Source organism: Sinohyriopsis cumingii, chromosome 14 (assembly GCF_028554795.1).
Source record: "Sinohyriopsis cumingii isolate HCF-2022 chromosome 14, ASM2855479v2, whole genome shotgun sequence".
Classification (NCBI taxonomy): Eukaryota; Metazoa; Mollusca; class Bivalvia; order Unionida; family Unionidae; genus Sinohyriopsis; species Sinohyriopsis cumingii.
Window position 1 is genome coordinate 91,306,350 of NC_142974.1, and position 21,079 is coordinate 91,327,428.

The window sequence follows — 21,079 nt, forward strand, 5'->3', positions numbered from 1 at the left end:
AAACCCAGTGCGAGTGAAAGAAGAATGGAATTTCAACAAAAAACTGAGCGAGAATACTGGGGAGGAATAAAGCAATATGAGCCCCTTTTGACAAGAAAATTAATTTAATTAGAACAAATTAAAAACGGCAATTCCAATTCAAGTTAGATTATATCAATAGAATTTAACAGGTGTGTCTAATTTGGATTTATTTCATCATCATAACAAGAGGTGAAAAGAGCACAATGTCCACGATTGATTGCATCACCTTCCTTCCCTTTGACCGTATATCAAGTTCATCTTTCTAAGCTCAATGCTTTGCCCCTTCATGGACTTCCTGCTTCCTTTATTCTGACCTCGTCCTTCTTTCTTTGCCCGGACTTCTATCTTCAGACTGTCTCTTTCTCTCTAAAAGCCGTTACTTATTGCTGTTCTCTTTCAGAACTTGTGCATCCTGGCACTAAACATGTCTTCCTTTTTACAAGATGACCACCTGGTCTCTTTCTTGTTTCACGAGGAAAGCACTAATCTCTTTATGCTTTCCACAGAGTCGATCAAGTTTCCTCTTCTACGAAATTTTCAGTCTAAAGAATTTTGACTAAGGTTGTCACTATGAAGTCTAATTCCTCTAAAGTGTATGCCCTAATTCTGGCCAATCGTAGGCAGCAGTCCCTAATTTTTCACAAAGAATAAATTCCTTTCATCAGGTTTAGGCAGCTCAGGATCTGTGAATTGTGCGTAACAATTTCCCTTTGAAAAAATGATAAGTGGACATAGGTTCCTACCAAGCGGCTAGGGTTGGTAGCTCAAACGTTTACTGTCTTAGGACCATGTTAAGATACCCTGTCAATTTCACGGAGCTGAAATGCTTTCCCTTTGAAGTTTACACTGACATGGGGGGAGATGAACGAAGAAAAATCGAAGTGACCCTTCACAAAAACTTTTCTGGCTTAAATGTGATAAAATTTTAATGCTCAATGCATCCAACTTTAAAGTTCGCTGCAATTCGAAATTTGACACTTCTAGTGTATGACCATTTTAACTACAAAGGGCATGATCACTGCATCATGTGCAATTAACTCGGAACACTTAGCGAAGTTCCATGAAGTACGAGTAATTATAGTTATTAAAGAAAGAAAGATGCAGAGAAAAGTAAATGGGTCTAGTGCAAATAATGAATAAATCAAGCAAACAAGTGATATAATTAAACAATTTTATTTTTAATTTATACCTTTTTTTTCTTCATGATTATGATGATGGCAGTTTTGTTTCATATTTTCGAAAACTAAATAAGCTAAATAAATAAAAGCATGATTGCTCGCATGTTCTAAAATTAATTAAAGATAAACTTGATAAAAACAAATACAAATTACATCCTTCAATTAAAAGATAAAGAAGCTGTCAAAATCAAAGCAAGAAAAAATAGACTACCATATTTAACATATATCTTGGTTCGAGAAAAAAATGAAAATCCCCATTGCCTAAATTTCATTTTATGTAGATACATGTTCCAAAACTTGAGAAATGAAAAGTTGAATTTGCTGACCCACCCCATGATCAATAATGTAGGTGAATAAAATGTTCTTTTTTCTTATTTTTGTTCTTCATAAGCAATTTACCCAAAGACAAATGTATCCACTATCCAAACTCTGCATGATCCTGTAATATAGATTATGTATTGCTTAAGTCGGATTTGAATAGATAAATGAATCGTGCTTGGTTTTCCTCTTAGGATTGAAAATGTAATGGCATATGGTGACAAAAATAACCAATTAAATCCAAGTAAACAACGATAAAATACAACTCTTCATTAGAAAATACATTTAGTGTAAGAGTGAATCTTTCTGCTAGATTAAAAAAATGTATACTTGAAGACCATGAATGCTGTGCATACCACTGTACTATGCAGACATGAATGCCTGTTTGTTATGATGAGAGATGACAATAAACACTTGGGTAAAGATTGATATTAAGATATAAAGGTGTCACAAAACTTGTGACAAAAAAAAGGAGACCCCTTAGATAGGGTTCATACAGAATTCTGAATGATAAATTCAAAGTCTTTCCCAAAACTTTCAAAGATGACAGAGATTTCCAAGACCTATTTTCGCTAACATTTTGTATACAAGTTATATGAGAAAATAATGAATGCAAAATGCTACAGTATTGTTTAATCATGAAAATCAAAATGCTCGTTTGTGAATGTAGTGGCAATGAAAATGAACAGATCATGAAAAGAAAGAAACCAGGAAAACTCCACTACATCCAACTCTAACAACCCTGGACAATTTTATTTGTGATTATGGAAAGAAAATGTTTGGGTTTATTTCAATTTTCAAAGACTTTTAAAGACCTCAGGGTAATCTGCTCGATTTTCCCAAACTTTCAAGGCCTTGAAAATGCTACCTCGTTTTTCCCAATCTGTCAAAGATCGTAGGAACCCTGCTCAGAACACACGGTGCACATGAAAAAAAAACAACTTTATGGTGTCCCAATGTATATAGTATATACTATAACCACTAGAGAAATTGTAATATTCATATCTGTACTTAATTTCAAATTCAGCAGCATTAGCACACCAATACGAAATTACACATTAACTCCACCAAAAAATGGGAGCTGCAGTGGCGGAGTGGTCAGCATGCTGGACTTGCTACTGAAAGAATGCAGCTACTGATGTGTGTACTTGGGCAAGGCACTTTACTTCAATTGTCTTAGCATTAAATAACTGACTTGTGCCATAAAACACCAACCCAAACCAAAAAATATTGCCATAATGAACGAGTACAAATTTCTTCCCCATACATCTTTCAGAACGTTGTAGGAAAAAGCAAGCCTTCCCTAACATTGACATTTCATGATCTATGCATATAACCTCAAAACAGAACACCCAAGGCATGTGTAGTCTAATTTCCAGACAAGATGGAAAGAGTTGAATAAATATTGCCAAATATTTTGATCAAAAAGCAATTTTGGCCAAGATATTGGAAGTTTTTTTTGTAAACATGATTTACACAATTAAGACAGATGTTCAGCTGTGTCCATTGATAACCAGGGATGAAGAAGGTTTGCAAATATCTATAGCAGGGGTGCACAACCCCTGGCACACGGGATAGATACGGTCTGCGAATGTGTTCTATCCGGCCCTCAGGGCAAATTAAAACACAGAAATCTAGACTGTGAACAGTAATTATATTAAAGAAATTAGTGTCTGCGGCCCTCGAGTGGTCTTAAAAAATGCAATCCGGCCCTTGCCCGAAAAAAAATTGTGCACCCCTGATTTAGAGTAAGAAAATATACTGGCATTTAGTCATAAAAGTTTCTTACAATTCATACATTTGTGGATTCTGTTTCACAAGTGCATTATAAACAACTAAAATCCCAAACAATTTGACAATACAAACTAACAACTTAAGACAACATACTGCAGTTTCAAAAAATCAATAAAGTTAACAAAATGAAATGATAATTGCTGTTCAGATGATAAAAAGAAAAACTTTGATGCTTAAAACCATGTTACAGTACTTCAAATGCTATGGGCAAGTCTTGTACATTACATACTAAGGTAAAAAATAATTCCATCAACTGCATAAAACTCCAAAACTACTCCATCTTTCACTATGAAATGGCAGGCATATATACCCTAGTAATATACAATTCCATCAACTGATTATAATTCTAAAGAAGTGACCATCATTTACAATGAAATGGGTTCTTTTCCACCATTAAATTATATATAAAATACAAGCTTCTCTCACTTGCAAATTTAAAAATGTCTCCTAATATTCCTTTCAAACAGTGATTACATAACTTTTGTATGTAACAACTTTCACATTTTCCCACCAATAATGGGGAAAAACTGACGCAGCTTCAGCGTGATTTGTCTTGATTTCAAAATATTCATTAAAACCCATAAGGAAAGAAATCGCCTGAATAGTATGGAAGTGTTTTTGATTTTGAAGCTTCGCACATTTAAAATTTAACCACGTGAAGTCATGTGACAAATGATTTTTAGATGATGCATGTTCAAAGTACCAACCACTACATTGGAAATATAAAATCAGTGTCACTCATTTAAATGAATACCGTAATTAAGAAATTCACTTCTTTCAATGGCAGATCAATAATATATAAAGATATTAAAGAAAATTTAACTTCATTATACTTGTGAAAGAAATGTCTTAACACAGATTTCAAATATTCCCTCAACTTTGACGATAAATTAAGCAATATATCGTTTAATGGTGTAATTTTTTAAAATCTTATTCTCCATGTCTTTCACAGGAAGACAACACTATTTTAAATACTATGCATAAATCAAATAAATTAATTAACTCTTCCTTTTCATAGAACACAGCGGTATCACAACGTGTTTTCAAAACTGAAGTACAGATATCAGCATTCTGAAGTGTTAAACCAACTTATCATCTTTCATTTCCCTGGACATAGTACACTAGTGTACCATAAATGCTGGATAATTTCAATCTTGATTGGTGCAAAGGCTATCTTGATGAATACTTGTCCCAATGTTCTGTTTATAAAACAAACACAAAAAAATTTAACAATGAGACCAAAGTTTAAACAATCAAAATTTCAACACAAATACAAAATGCCAAATAATACGTAAAGTTAGCTTTAAAAGTTTGATCATTTCTTAATCATTTTCTTTTGTTGTTGCTTTACTGAGAAATGTCAGCAATTAAGTTCTTGCATGATACCTGTAGCTAGGTTAAACTGAGCAAAATGCCAAACATGATACCTGTAGCTAGGTTAAACGGAGCAAAAATACCATGCATGATACCTGTAGCTACATTAAATAGAACAAAATACCATGCATGATACCTGTAGCTAGGTTAAACAGCAAAATGCCAAACATGATACCTGTAGCTAGGTTAAACGGAGCAAAAATAACATGCATGATACCTGTAGCTACATTAAATAGAACAAAATACCATGCATGATACCTGTAGCTACAATAAACAGAGCAAAATAGTATGCATATAACTGTAAGTTAAACAGAGCAAAATGCCACTACTGGTTAATCCCCTACTTGATGCCTAACACTGGCTTGGTTAAAATGAAGCAAGTGAAGTAAAATGCCCTGCCAGTCTACTGTAGGCTAACCCCAACTAGATATTGTTATTTTTCTGCAGATAGGTTAATTGAAAAAAGTGAAATCCAGTGCCCTGTCAGTCCACTTAAAATTAACCCAAATGGATACTGATTTTTATCTGACAGCAGCTAGGTTGACTACAGCAAGTGATGCAAAATGTGAATCTAGTTAAGTGTCTAGCCAGTTAATTGTGAAGTCTTGTTGGTCTAATGCTGGTTAACCCCAAATCTCACGGTTGGGCTCACTAAAATGAATTGCCAATCCACAGCAGGTAGTCATTTTAATGTCCATTAAAGGACAGTTTTTATGGACACCAGAAATTTGGAACCAAATTACTTTTTCACATTTTTGGACATTGTTTTCCATGAATGTTTCTATGCAATTATGTTTTTCAGACTAAATGTAGTTCAATGACAAGCAGGGCAGACTAATATCATCGTTGGAGAGTAAAATAACTTCACAAAGTCCGAGTGTAATTGTTGAAAAGTGTTCTCCATATTATCTTGACCTTTTCTCTTTTGACTCCCAAATAAATAGGCCTTTTACAAACTCAAGTGCAAACCCTAAACATGCTGTGGATAAATTCTCTGGTCTTCAAGTAAAGTTACTACACAAAAACTATTTTCTTCTTTCATTAACAATGACTAATTGACATCTTTCTTACCCCCAAAACAGCCCATGTACAATCCTTTGTAAAGATATATGCCGACCTGCCAATTCAAACAAGACCACCTCATTGAGGCCATTAATTTTGTTCCGTACATTCGACCATGCTCACTACAATTTGTTCCAATGGATGTAAAAATGAAGATTTTGTATCCAAAATAAAGTGTTAAGAGAAGATTGGATTACCAGGGTCCATGACTCCTGTAAGTGATGATGTGGATGGCTTGAAATTAAGAAATTCAACTCTTTCAGTGGTAGATCAATAATATGTAAAGATATTAAGTAGACTGAGATGGACCGTACAAACTGAAGTAGATCAAAATAAATATACAGAAGATATACTAAGGTCCATAAAACAATGCTTCTTAAAGGCAACATTCCTTGTGAAGATATCCACAAAGGGCAATAACTATGATCAAAATGGAAAAGTTGAGTCAAGATTCACAAGGGACACAGGTCTAAGAGAGAATATTTTAACCAAATTCCATCAGAAAATAAATGGTTCTTGAATCGTTTTGATTGCAAACTTCATTCTGTGTAAACATATGAGGTTAACTGATTTAATGACCATAGCCCAATCCAAAATGAGGTTAACAAAAAGAAGAAAAAAAGGCACATTTAGGCCAACAAAACAATGTACATACCAAATTGCATCAGCATAGTCTGGTTACAGTAGTTAAGATTTGTAATTTATTGACGAGCGGCAATAACTTACATAACTGGACTTGAAAGACAAAACCATTAAAAGCAAATCTACAGGTAATATGGAATTTAGCTACTAAATGTCACCAAATTATATTGAATAGCTTCTGTTCTATGGTGGCTGAAAGAAGATGGATGGAAAAGGGGGATTCATATAGGGTCAACACACACACACACACACACATATATATATATAGGGCCTTAATAAATAAAAAATAGACTAACAAAGAATAAATTTTTTAAAAAATAGCACAAAGGTATTAACAGGTCAAAGACCTACGCATGATCTAATTACATTTTCCCAAATCCAAGAGGGTTATAAGTAACAGTGATTCCATTGAAGAGGTCTCAGTCGTCCTATTAATATTAAGAAAATTATTTATATGGCATAAAAATTGGATCAGGTGCAGATGTGGAGATGGGCATAGGGTAGGTGGGTGGGGGAAAAACAAAAGCTATGCTTGTTAGTTAGTATCACCATTTCTTTACCTTCAAAAACTGTAACAATTTTCAGCAGTTATGAGTGTGCTGCCAATGCCACCAAAAACATCTCTTAGGTTGAAGAGACTTCTGTCACAAACGTTTAACCATCAATTATAATTCTATACATAAACACATAAATAAATCTAAAACAACCATAACACTGATAAAAGTGTCAAATGACCAAAATTTACCTTCTGTCAATCAACTTCTTCAGATGTCATTTTTTTCAAGGCAAGTTTCACATACTTATTCTGTAATAGAAAAAAAAAAACAGTTGCGTGAAAGTGTGACTTAATTTATTAACTCTCAACTGACGCTTGCTGCCATAGCAATGAACTTCCTCTAACAGCTGAAATGTTTCTGTAAAGGGTATCAGGAAATCGAAGATTTGTGGTCCATTACAGTTTTCATTAGATGCATGTAGAAATCCTTTCCTTCACAGGCTTTTGAATGCTAAACCGCCTTTGATACTGTACCAATACAAGCTGTGGGATATTTGCATTCATCATCAACCATAGGGTGCATGATAAACACAACCTTTCAAGATTTTAATCCTATATTTTAATTTGTTTTAGCATGACAACACAAGCCCACACAACATAGAAAGCAGTGCAACAAATTTATGAATGAATGACATGTACAATTAAAATTGCATACATCGGCAATAATGCAACCTTAATCATAGACAATTTAAATATAATGTTTAAACTCAATCTTGGACACTTGAAATGTATTCAAACTAAATCATGGACACTTTAAACTCAATCATGGACACTTTAAATGTAGCATTCAAACTAATTTAAAAAAAAAACCTACAACAACTCCAAACTCCCACAGGCTGTACCAAGTGGGCCAGGCTGTACTGAGTGGGACCAGAGATGACTTGCTCTAAACCAGTGTCACCTTGAAAAATAACATGTAGTCATGCTCTCCAGTAAATAAAATGTTAAATTACAGCAGAATCTGGTGGTTGGGGGTGTACCAGTTTCTCAATACACAATTTTTACATCATCTATAATGTATATGTGACAAATATGAATATTGTCTACATACTTTCTGTTGGTGACAAACAAGCAAGAATACTGTATAAGACCTGCCAACCTTGATGAGTTTGTCTCAGTAAGGCAGTGGATTTCTTTCCCATAAGTTTGACCAGTTTTCAGTAAGGTGTAACAAAATATCATAAACTGCTACTGTAAAGCTGGAAAATAAAAGTACAAGTTTGGTATTCAAAAGTTTGTAAAGTACACATAGACTTTATTTACCACTAGTAAAGTTAAACAAACTTCAGTTCCAACCCCTATGCAGCTCAATGGCTTGCTGATGTCTCTCAACTTGACACAATTCTTGGAAATTCTTTTTCCATTTTACACGACAACAGCAATCATATCACCCGCCATGAGCCACACTCAAATTGGCACATGATGTCCAATAAATGGAATTGTGTCCCTTCCGGCAGGTTTTATTCACAAGACTCTGAATATTTTTATTCTTCTCTGTTGATTATTAACAATTTCAAGAAGCTTATTTTCCCTTTTGTCTCAAATATGCATCGCTTGCTGGATGCCATTTTTTTTAAAAACTTTAATCAACAGTTTGATCATGCAGATGCTTCACATGAACAAATAGGTGCAGTTAAAAGCGTCCAATGAACTCCTATACAGTTAGTCTGGTTCCCTAACCAATTTAACTAATTCTAATATGAAATCCAGATCCAAATCAAACACGGAAAATCAACATTTCCAGATTTTTCGGCAATGATCATTTTTCCATAGTTTTTACTTTTTAATCGTAAGTATTTTAAGGGTAATTTTTGTAAGACTTAGGCAAAATCATAAGGGTTGGCAGGTCTGTTGTGTATATACATTCATTTACAATGGTTACAGCTAAAAATATTTGTTACTTTCACATTTATTGGTTTATTGCCACTGCCAATATTTATATGATTATTTATCTAAATTATTCACCTTTTCTATAACACACCAAAGCTACCAGAATATGTGTTAAATATAAGAAGCAAAATAGACGTCAATCATACACAAAAATAAATAATTCTATGCAACGCTGGGAACTGTAGGCTTTTATGATTGTCATGTCTACATGTATATCAATGTCGGTTTGGATCAATAATGAAAGCATGGCATTAATGGTGTGATTTCTGAATCATTTTTGATACACGAGAACGGACTTCTTATAGCTTTAACCTATCAGCATGTTTTAATAGAACATCTGGGAAAAATTTATCACCCGAAAATCAAAGCTAGACAAAAAAAGGTGTGTTTTATTTTTCTATATTCAAACTTTATTCTATTTCAACTTTTGTTCTTCACAAATAACACAAGATGGATGAATGCTAAAAAGCATGCATTAAAACACTAACAATAAATGAAAGTATTGGTGGGAAAGGAACAATAGCTTGGTGCACGATTGAAGCCTCCAATCTGCTTCGTTTTTTGCTTCATCATGTTTTATCATTAACGTTCTTCACGGTCCAATATAATTCTGACTAGGTGAAAAATTGATTAATTTCAAAATCTGCAGGGTGTAATATCTGTATGATGCTCATTCGACTATCAATCAAAGAAAAAAATAATTCCTTTTTAATAAAAAGCAAGTTTTCATTCCGGAATGTATTTTTTATACAACCCTGTAAATACAAGCCCTTTGGATGTCTAGAAAAATATTTTTTCCTCTCCAATGTTGTCTTTTCTTGTACTATAAAAGCCACAAGACCAGTGGTTCCCAACCTTTTGTTTCTTTCTGCAACCCTAAACTGGTCACCAGCAGGACCTTCCAACTCGACTGATTTCTAAATTCAATACACTGACTTTTGTTCCAATACATGATCTAACTTTAATCCATACAAGGAGATATGTAATTTGATTATCCTTACAGCTGTTTCTTATGATAATATTTTTGTTACTTTTGAAAATTACTGGTTATTATCATCACCAATAATAATCAAAAGAGACAAGAACTGAGAACCAAATATTGCAGACCTGCCAACCCTAACAAGACATTCTCAGTAAGGCAGTCAATTTTTTTCCATGAGTTGGGCCATTTTCCAGTAGGGTGTAACAAAATATTATGTACTGCTATTGTCAAGCCGGAAATCATGCAATAAAAGTCCAGAAGTGTGATTCAAGACTGATGTTCCGATGGTAAGCATCACGTTCAATTCAAAAGTTCATAACATTTACTTTAGCCTATATTACTTCCAGTAGTTTCACAAATGGCAGTTCCCTAGGGAGCTCAACGGCATCTTGATATCTCTCAACTTGATGCATTCCACTGAGGAAAAAAAGCCTTGGTGACAGCAATCATCTTTCCCACCATGTAACATATTCAAAACAACACAAGATAATTCCTGCCCTTCCTGCTTTTCCCCCCAAGAATATGAATATTCCATTTTATTCTTCGGTACTATTCAAACCTTCTTAAAAGGTTATAGTTCTAAGAGGTAAATTTTTCCTTTCTTCCTCACTGCTTGCTTGTTGGATGCCATTTTTTTTTTTAAATCTCGAAGAAATAACTTGATCAAGCAGACAATATGCATCACAAAATATTTGCAGTTTAAAGCATCCAAGGTATTTGGGTAAAATTATTTTCTGGTTCCCTGACAAATTCCACTGAATCTGACGGATCAAAATCACTATCTGGATTTTACTGCAAACAATTATATTTCCTAAGACATGGCAAATCGTAAAGGTTGGCAGGTCTGTTATTGTTCAGTAAGGCACCCAGTCACCATAAATTAAAAATAAAAAATAGTCATCATGGTTTCTCTCTGGTAACTACAAAATGTACCAGACTGAAACACGTCGGTCAGCTCACTTCCTTTCTAAACACTACAATGACTACAAAAAACAACATGAAGGAACAAGATGTCGCATAAAGTACAAAACATTATCAGGTGTCAGTTTAGTTTAGAACGGAAAAACACTTTGAAGGAAAAGTGGAGAGTCTTTAGGTCACTGTTAAGAAAGTTGACATCTGAAAAAAGACATTATCATTTATTCTACACCTGTGGGATAATGGAATCAACAAACAATGATGGTCATAGCCAAACAGCTGTGTTCTGATCTGGTTTTGTATCACAAATTGATGATTCTTTAAAGTTAATTTAAACAACATTAATTCAAATTTTATTACATACATTTCATAATATGCCCATGATTTTTGTATGTAATTACTTACATCTGTATAATTCCTCTCTAGAAAGACCATCCCTTTTATAAGGCCACTTTCCTGTTGTAGAAGGGTTGGACTTTTAAGAAGGGACAACTTTACTGCAAACTCTATTAATCATCAATCAGTCCTTATGAATTAGTATCATTCCTACAATTGTATAGTTGTTAATGCCGAATTACCTTTTTCTTGTCAGATAGTCTCTCCCATTTCCCTGCCAGTTTCATGGCTATTTCTCTGTCATTCAGCTCAGGGTATATAGATCGGTATGATGCCATCTTGGTTGTCACAAACTGGCTTAGACCTGTCGCAACATCTTCAGTTTTCTTCTTCTTTTTTGATGAAGGCTTAGGTAACTGAACAGACACAATGTTGCCAATTAAAATAATTAAACAGACACAATGTTGCCAATTAAAATCATTCACTTTTTCAAGTTAAGCAACATAGCTGCCACTTCAGTATTTGCTCAACTAAAATTTTCTGATCTAATTTTTGGGATACTTTGTAAAAATACACCACTGAAATGTAAAAGTTAAAACATTTCAATTTCAGACAAAATTTTCATTAGAGTTCATACTCAACAAAAAAAAATTCTTTCTGGGAGTGGTTTAGAAGCTTATATGGTAACCTGTATGTATTGCAGATTCTCATGCAAATTCTCTTTAATGTTTTGTTCAAAGTTAATCCAGCAAAATAAGTCACATTTCTGCTGAAAAAAATTTAATACAAAGTTTTCTTTTACAAGCACTGTGGAATGCACATTTTACACATGTCCTGTGTTTAATAGCTTTTTATGAAGATAAACAAAACTTCTATGCAGAAACTATTTTGCTCCTTTCAAGTAAGTAACTATGACTTTTGACCCCAACACAGATAGGGTTCTTCCTAATGCCCAATGCAAGTCATCCACAAAGCTGGGAAACTTTCGATTGTGGATGACTTAGGTTGATGCATGGAAATGAAATTGGTAAGCATGGAAATGAAATTGGTAAACAGATGAAGAAAAAAATGGATGGAAAAACACCATAATGCAAGATGCTTCGTCTAACAGAATTCTAAACTTTTTGTACAACTTAAGTTTAATACTGGTAGATTGACATGTTTGAGAATTACAGTACATTTGCAATTATTTTACAAAAACAGCAGAAATAAAAATTTGGTACACACAACATTTCTGAGGGTAAGAGGAAGGCAGTGGACTGTACCTGATTTACTAAGAATACCAAAAAATGTTTACATAATCTATTTGCTTTGGCAATTTTGTCACCATGACTTTGAAGTCCGTACTATACTATCATCTTACATTACCATATTGTTTTATCCCCATTAGCTCATGAAAATATTTAGATGTTCAGTTATATGGTTCACGTGAAATAAGCTGTACTACAGAATTCTGGACCCTAGTCTCATTTAACTTCACTCATTATCTAGCTATTATCTACCGGCATTTATAGCAACCCTTTCATTTCTTTTCAAATAAATTTATTGATAAAATTACAGACTGTGTATCTGAATCTTGTATTATGTATAAATACAGTCCCTTGTATTATAGTCCCTTTTGTCATTAATTCAACTTCAAATTAAATTAAATTCTCACTGCCAAAAGTGTGATAAACTTCAAATTAAATTAAATTAAATTCTCACTGCCAAAAGTGTGATAAACTTCAAATTAAATTAAATTCCTACTGCCAAAAGTGTGACAAACTTCAAATTAAATTCTCACTGCCAAAAGTGATAAACTTCAAATTAAATTAAATTCTCACTGCCAAAAGTGTGATAAACTTCAAATTAAATTAAATTCCTACTGCCAAAAGTGTGATAAACTTCAAATTAAACTCTCACTGCCAAAAGTGTGATAAACTTCAAATTAAATTAAATTCTCACTGCCAAAAGTGTGACAAACTTCAAAAACATGTTACACAGAAGTCATCAAAACATAATACATTACAAATCATTGGATTACCACAAACCATGAATGTTTTTTTTATTGCCAGTGAATGTTTTGTTTTAAAATGGAAATTAACTGCCTCCTACTTTTTTATCACTCATACTGACTTCAACTAGTGCATACAAAGAAGGCAATAAGCACAATTTTCAGTCTTTTTCCCAATAAGGTATGAGGGCAAACAGGCTGAAGATTTGGGGGATACAGGGGACACAAATGCAGGAACCAGTGATACTTTGCTAAATGTGCAATACTGCAAAAGTGACAAAAAAATAAATTGTTATTGGATGGATAACCAAAATGGATGCAAGATTATACAAGTTTGCTTGGCCATATGCGTGGGTGAGCTAGCAAGAGGCCCACGTGGGCCTGAAATGGCTCACCTGGCTGACATTTGCCTAAACTCAAGATCAGTTGGCCACAAAATCTGGATCTGTGGGATACTTTCTGTAGAAATTTCCTCTTGGGCTGTTGACTGCATGTGTTATAAAAACAATCATTTCATGGTCTAACAATTTCTTTCACCTTTGTCCATATATGATGCTACATCAACACCATTTGTCATGATGATTTTCATCAGTTTGGGGCAAATTTTCTTAAACAGTTTTTGAGATGAAGCTGTGTAAATATTTTTCTGGTCTTTTTGGTTTATTGGCATCAGTTCTATAAATTGTGAGGACAAATTCTGTTCTGCACCTTTTAAAACATTTTTAATAGTTTTTCTCTTTCCAGTACTAGCAGCCATATTTGAAACCTACTGGCATTAACTGTGCAAACATTATCTATGCAAAGATGCTTTCTGTTAAATTTGGCCAAATTCTGTCAAATGGTTTTTGAGAAGTCATTCAAAGGATCTTCTATTTTATTAACAGTTGCAATATTTGATGTCAGATTGTCGTCATCTAAATTCAGTAAAATTCTGTTTTGAGAAGTCATTTTTATGTTTTTTTAGTATATTATAGTAACAGTGACCATGTAGAAGAAACCTGGAACATGTACATGCCAGAAGGCTTTCTTTGGAGTCATATTTTGTCAAATTCTGTTGATTCATGTCTAAAAAGCTGTTCGCACGTTTTTCTATTTTAAGTGATTGTAGACATAATTGATGGTGGTTCAGTATGTATTAGCATTTAACAGCACATCAACACAATAAAGGTTCTACAGTTCTAAAAAATTACAAATGGTAAATTGTAAACAAACTGCTGAAGATAAACCCAGAAACCCTTATAAATAAATGTAAAGACAATGCTAAAATCCTGTAAAATGTATATATATATATATAAAAAAGTGAGTTTTGTATATTACAGAATAACACTTTAAAAGTGAAATCAGTCTTGTGTTTTCTAAAAAACAATATATACTTTCTCTACACACTTATCATTACAGAATCAAACCATGCAAATCTTGTCACTCCTCTATCCATTCTTATATCAATCCATTCTTATATCATTAAAAATAAAACAGGGTCACATATTTCTTGCACATCACAGACCTACCAACCATAATATGATCTTCTCTGTAAGGCAGTCAGTGTTTTTCCACAAGAGTTGTTCTTATGAAGGCTAAAAGCTCCAAGACCTTTTTACGTCCAGCACAGTTTCACAAACTGCAGTTCCTATGGAACTCAGTGGCTTTTTGAATCCTATAGCTTGGATATTTTTTAAATTAAAATAAATTTCACATAGCAACAGCAATCATCTCTCCCACTATGATATGCTTAATTTAACATATGTTGTCCAATAAATTTAATTACTACCTTTTCTGCTTTTCCCTTGGGAATCTAAACATTCTTTTTCACACTTCTATGTTACCAGTTTTAACTTTTTAAAATGCTTATTGCCCCTTTGAGTGTCATCTGATGGATGCCACTTCAAGCAAATGCCAATAAGGATCACTAATTCCAGTGAATGCCAATAAGGATCACTAATTCCACTGAAACTGATATGAAACCTGCATCCAGATCATACAAGGACAAGCCAGTAACCAGACTGGACTACAACAATGGTAATTTCTGCTATTATTGCCAAAGTCCTTAATTGAAATGTCATATATAAGGCTTACTACCAAATTGTAAGGATTGGAAAGGTTGTGACTGTTTACCTCTCCCATCTTCACACAAACACACACACACAAACACAACTGCATAAAAGTTATCCCTCTAGGTCTGATACATATAGCAAAAACCTCCATCATTTCCTAAGAATACATATAACATAGTGGAGTACACATAGGTTAAGGAATAGTTCTGAGGAATGTATTACACAGAGATGACAGCTCCTTCTTGCTGTCCTCTCCTCTATACATAACATACTTGATTATTACCTTCAATCCATTGCCAGGCTTGGATGCTGGCTTCGAGGAAGTCAGTGACACAGATTTCTGCAATCAGAATTCAATGTTCAAAGATAAATTCATAATATTCATTATCATATATTTGTTGTGCTGTAAAGAAACACTGCTATCAAGGCAAATTAGCTGTCACATGACAACCAGGTGACCATCACATGCTCAGAAAATGAACTCTTAGGAAGCCCTGCAAAAACTCCATTAATGAAGTATTAAAAAGTTTGACACAAAACATGCAAGTGCATAAAATATTATGTGAGCACTGAGAGACGAAATGAAGAATAATCATTCTGTGGTCCATTCATGAAATGAATATGTTTCTTGTAAGTGATGGGGGAAAAAAGCATCTCACGTCCAATGTAACTACCTATAGACAATACAATGGCAAGGTGAAGTGTGTGATTGTACAATATTTAAAGCAACAAGTGGATCAGGTAGGGACTAAAAGTCTATTTCTATACAGTGGTTCTTCTTCCACCATTAATACTGGCTGCCATGTATAGCCTATCGTGTGCTGAAAAATGGCGTTAAACCCCACAACAACAACAACAACATTTCTATACACTTAAGTAGGTATACCATTCAAGTTTTGTGAAGAATTTGTATATTTAATTTTTTTTAAATCTTAATTAAAAATAATAACAAAAAAAATATGACAACAGGAGAATTTGGTTCTTTTGTGCAAATACATGAATTTCAATTTCAGTTAGAAGCGCCATTCATAGCAGCCATTTTGAAAGTTGATGGTAATGTTCTCCAAGGCATTGTGGGTAAAAATGACACAATGTTACAATTTCATTACTCCACCCCTTTTCTCAATGAAACTTTGAGCAAATTATATCCTAATACGACTTACACCCAAGATACCAAGAAACATGGCATGCCTTTGTACAGGAAATTACACCGCATAGTGTATCATCTGATAAAAGTCATACTAACTGAAATTGACACTCATTTATCTCCTCATGAACCGTCATAGTTGGTAGTTATCATCTGAATTTGGTGAACTTGTTTTTCAGAAAGAGGAAGGATATACCTACTTGCCCAGGTTAAAAAAAACAAACTTGAGTTAATTATGCACTTGCAAATACTTAAATGAAAATTATGTACTGTAATTAATAATTATGCAATAAAAAGCTGTCCAGATACAGTGAAAGACAGTTACAATTAAAACACTAATTGGTGCATAAAACTCCATCATAATATAAACAACCTATATTTGCCTGCATTAATTTCAAGTTCCAAAGTTTAAAGTAAATATTTTGTTACAACAAACAGTTCACTGCAGAAAAAAGTTTACTTTACCTTTTTATGTGAAACTACTGCTGGTTTTGCTGAATGGCTCTTTTTTGGTGGCTTTGGTCGTTGTTTTTCTTCCTACAGTAAATAGATGACTGTAGCTAAGTGGCACAATCTACTGTATTTATACCAGGCTGAATTTTTACCACAAAGAATTTATGCTGGTATTAGTCAACAGATATGGTCACCACCATATTAATATACTGGAACTTTTCTTACCATGGAAGAGTTTGAGGAAATTCCATAGATTAGTAGAACAGTACCTTGACAATAGGACTGCATTATTATTTTGTACAAAATAACCATAAATGAGAAGGTAACTCTAACATATATACTTTTCTAACAGACCTTGTGACATAATTATGAAAATAAAGAGATATAATAAATATACAGCTGACCAAGCAAAATTCTCATCAAGAGACCCAAGTGGGCCTGACACTGCTCAAATGGCTCACATCGGCCTCAAATCAAATACAAAAGAAGCTGGCCAAGAAATCAGGATCTCAAGCATTCCAAACCTGCCAAAACAAGCAAGACATTCTAAGTAAGACAGAAACCTTTTTTGAAAGTTAAACCACTTTTCACCAAGGTGAAACAAATTATGTACTTGTATTGTCAATATGGAAACATGCATTAAAAAATGTTCAGAAGTGTCAATGAAGGTAAACATACTCAATTAAAAACACTTACACTTTAATTAAAATGTAGTTCCAAACCCTATGAAACTCAACGGCTTTTAGTTAGATCTCTCAACCTGACCTAATCTTTAGGTCTTTTTTCTTTTTCTCATTCATCTCTCCCACCATAAGAATTACTCAAATCAACATGACATGATGTCTAATAAACTCAATTTTTGGCCCATCTGGCAAAATCTGAATTTCCTCTTTTATCCCTTTCATCTTCAAAGTGCTTTTGTTCATTCAATACCACTTCTAGCCAACACGAGAAGCACAAACTTGATGATGCAGGTGTTTTGATTGAGAAGTATAAGCAATTTCAAGCTTATAAGACTGGTTTCATGATCACTCATCTGAATCTAAGCATATGACTTTCAGAATCATACACCAGAACTGTTACAAACATGTAGTAGGACTTGTACAAACATACTGTAGGACTTCTGCAAACATACACTAGGGTTTTTAGAAACATACACTAGGACTTTTACAACTAGGACTTTACAAACATATTCTATTTATCATTGTCATCAACAAATAATTTTTTAATTAATATTCTAAAAAAATGAGTTACTCAAAGTGATTGACACTTTACAGGCCAAAAAGGTATTTCCAGTAATCCAAGTCTGATTCTTCTTTTTTACTGCCAAGTGCTGAAACCATCCCAAATGTTCTGAAGTAATAACAAAATAACAAAATTTTCTAGATGGCCACTGAAATATTGGATCAGCCATATGAAATCTTTTGGTAAATACCCCATGCTGATATGCCTTCCCATTTAGAAATAGTGGTAAGGCTATATAAAAAGAGTGTGCGGTTCTGGTTACACAAATGAACCCATTTTGTACTGCCGACCCTACAACTTTTTGTGGAAAAAATACACAAAAAAAAATGGCAAAACAGATAAACAAATTTTTGAGAGAAAAAAAATTAACAAGGAGGACTGTAACTACAACTGAAGTGGCTCCATTTTCATTCAGGACCAAATAAGCATTGAGATAAACGTGTGTAGTTTCATATAGTTTAAAAGGAGCAGCTTTATGTAGCACTGTAAACCCATTGATAAACACTTATTTACACTATTATTTACACTGATTAATCTCATACCTTTCAATGCATGTCCACTCCATTGTGTTCACAAGTATATAGCAAACATATGTGCACAAAACATTCTTACCTTCAGAAACCCAAATCTGTCCTCATGCAAATAATAAGAACAGAGTGTACCCATCTCAAGTTCTGGATAAGGATATAACAAAATCAAGACAAATAAACCATTCTGATCTATGCACTCCAGCTATGAGGGATCATAATTCTGGCAGGCTGAAACTAAATGTCTTCATGCATGCAAAGATAACTTTCTCCAGTGTGTGATCGACTCCCTTGGGATTATTGTCACCCTTTCTTTTCCAAAATCCACATTTATTTTGCAAACAGACTTTGCTTAAAATCTGACAGATATTGGTCTGATTTGCGTTACTGTGAACTGCACTATCTACATAAAAATGTATACATCAAAAATCTTTAAAAGCACAATCCTCAAATATACTTCCAAGTTAAAAGATCAACACACCAAATGTGATGTTTATTTACTCATCTTTCACGCAGGTGGCAAATAATATGCAGGTGAGACCAAAAAGGGAATTTCAAAAAAAAAGAGCACTGCAGGGACTTCCACAAAATGAGTGATACACATTTATCTAAACACTTCAACCTACACAACCACAAAACAGCTGGTGCTCAGTATCAAATAACAAATTACTTTAATCTTAATTTACCTACAGTGGTCCCCTCCAACACCCACATAAAATCCCTAAGCATGACGACTTGATGTTCACACATAATTCTTAAGGATGGCCTCCCCATGAATGTAACATACGAGGGCAAACAATTTCCAATTTTCCCCACTCGAGGATACATATTGGGGTTTCCACACGAGGACACATATTGGGGTTTCCTGGTGAAAATCACTCACTACCATTGATTGTAAATTCTACACAATGATATTTGCTCCAACATGTTCTACTGAAGAACAAAAATGTTTCGTTATGTTTGATTTTAAGTTGGATTTCATGCAGGAAGGACTCAATGTAGTGTTATTTATCTTTGCTATGTCTAGAATTAAGTGGCTATTACAACAGTTTCAATGAATTCCAACATTTCAATAGGGCACATGTTCCCATCTCAAGATAACTGTCCAATGCATAACACCAAGTCAGAAACGCTGGAGGAGACTCCAACTTGTACTGCAGTAATCTGATGCATTATCAGGCAATACAAAAAATTTGAAGGTTTTTTGAAATATTATTATAAAATAAAATTCTCTGTAGTCTTAAGTCATAAGGAAGCTCATGATATCATTTAGATCAACATTTCTTACAGTACCGCATGGATTAAAATGTGAAAATCTGGACAATCAACCAATCAAATAGTGTGTTACATTTAAATATTAATTTGAATCAAAGCTACTACAATGGTATGTGTGTGTGTGTGGGTGAGAGAGACAGACAGAATTATTTACTTTTTCCTCATTATCACTGGAGTCTGATGCACTAGAATCCTTTTCCTCCACTGCCTTGGTGCTCTTAGGTTTGGATGCTAATTTCTTTCGGAAGTCACCAGCAGATTGATCACCCTGACAATTTACAGGTTTTGTTATTGATTGATAACATTTCAAAGTTCTTAAATTTGCTAACAATTAAATTCTATAACGAGCATAAGAAATCAAAATGCAGAATAATACACTTAATGCAACTAATATCAAATTTTTTATTCATACCATAAAATTCTTCTGGTCCAATCTTGATTAGCCTTAAGGTTTATACAACAAAAAAACCATTACAAAATTCAATGATTAAACCACACATGAACAGATAAACAGTACATGTAGGTCCCCATTTTCGAACAGATGACCAGAAACACCAGGTTCCCATTCTTTGACAGATGACCAGTATCTCTAGGTCCCCAGTCTTTACCAGATGAACAGTTTATCTAGGTCCCCATTCTTTGACAGATGACCAGTATCTCTAGGTCCCCATTGTCACAGAATTAAACTCTTATTTATTGAATACATGTACTTGGGTTTCGTTTTTTGTGTACAACGATACCCAAGGGTGATTTATGTACAGTGTGTCATATTTCGAAATAGTGAGTTTGGTTCATCCCATGCCGCACGTGCGAAGTGCTCTCGATGGGACGAACCAAATGTCTACAATACAGAATGTGTATAAATACCTCACCGTACGTACATTTCTTTACAATACGAGATAGTCTTGTCAGCGGGCAGTCTGCTTCAAAGACTTGCACATCTTCAGCTGTATAGGTATGTAAGTTTATTAATTTCTAGTCTATAAGTTATAACTACTGTATTACCACATTATTTTTTTTTGTATGTTTGCTATGCAGCTTTAGTTTATGCAGTATAATACACATATTTCTATTCTCATTTTCGACTTAGCAAGGGATTTATATTAGTAATGTAGGGCTACATTTTTTCAAGAACTGTTTAATATAGTAGGATTCTTATCGAACAGGATTAGGTTTATTTTTGAACCTGTCATTTTGTAATTATTGTGCTGATAATGTAATCTATATAACTTACAGTGTATAGCGTCATTACATTATTATGCCCGTGACATGTATAGTACACAGTATTGGATGTATTTTCAGCTGATGTGACCAGAG

At 33.8% G+C, this 21,079-nt stretch overlaps 1 protein-coding gene across 1 annotated transcript in view; it reads right to left on the reverse strand.

Annotated features, from left to right (window-relative positions):
* Positions 1–1,178: 1,178 nt before the first annotated feature.
* Positions 1,179–21,079, reverse strand: part of LOC149784377 (uncharacterized) — a 65,127-nt gene continuing 45,226 nt past the window's right edge. Inside the window, exons 15-20 of the mRNA XM_089932429.1 lie at positions 19,917–20,030; positions 16,728–16,799; positions 15,399–15,455; positions 11,314–11,487; positions 7,135–7,194; positions 1,179–4,510 (exon numbers count right to left, since the gene is read on the reverse strand). Coding sequence (XP_089788555.1) covers positions 7,141–7,194; positions 11,314–11,487; positions 15,399–15,455; positions 16,728–16,799; positions 19,917–20,030 — 471 coding nt within the window. The 3' untranslated portion in view covers positions 1,179–4,510; positions 7,135–7,140. The remainder of the gene's footprint in view (positions 4,511–7,134; positions 7,195–11,313; positions 11,488–15,398; positions 15,456–16,727; positions 16,800–19,916; positions 20,031–21,079) is intronic.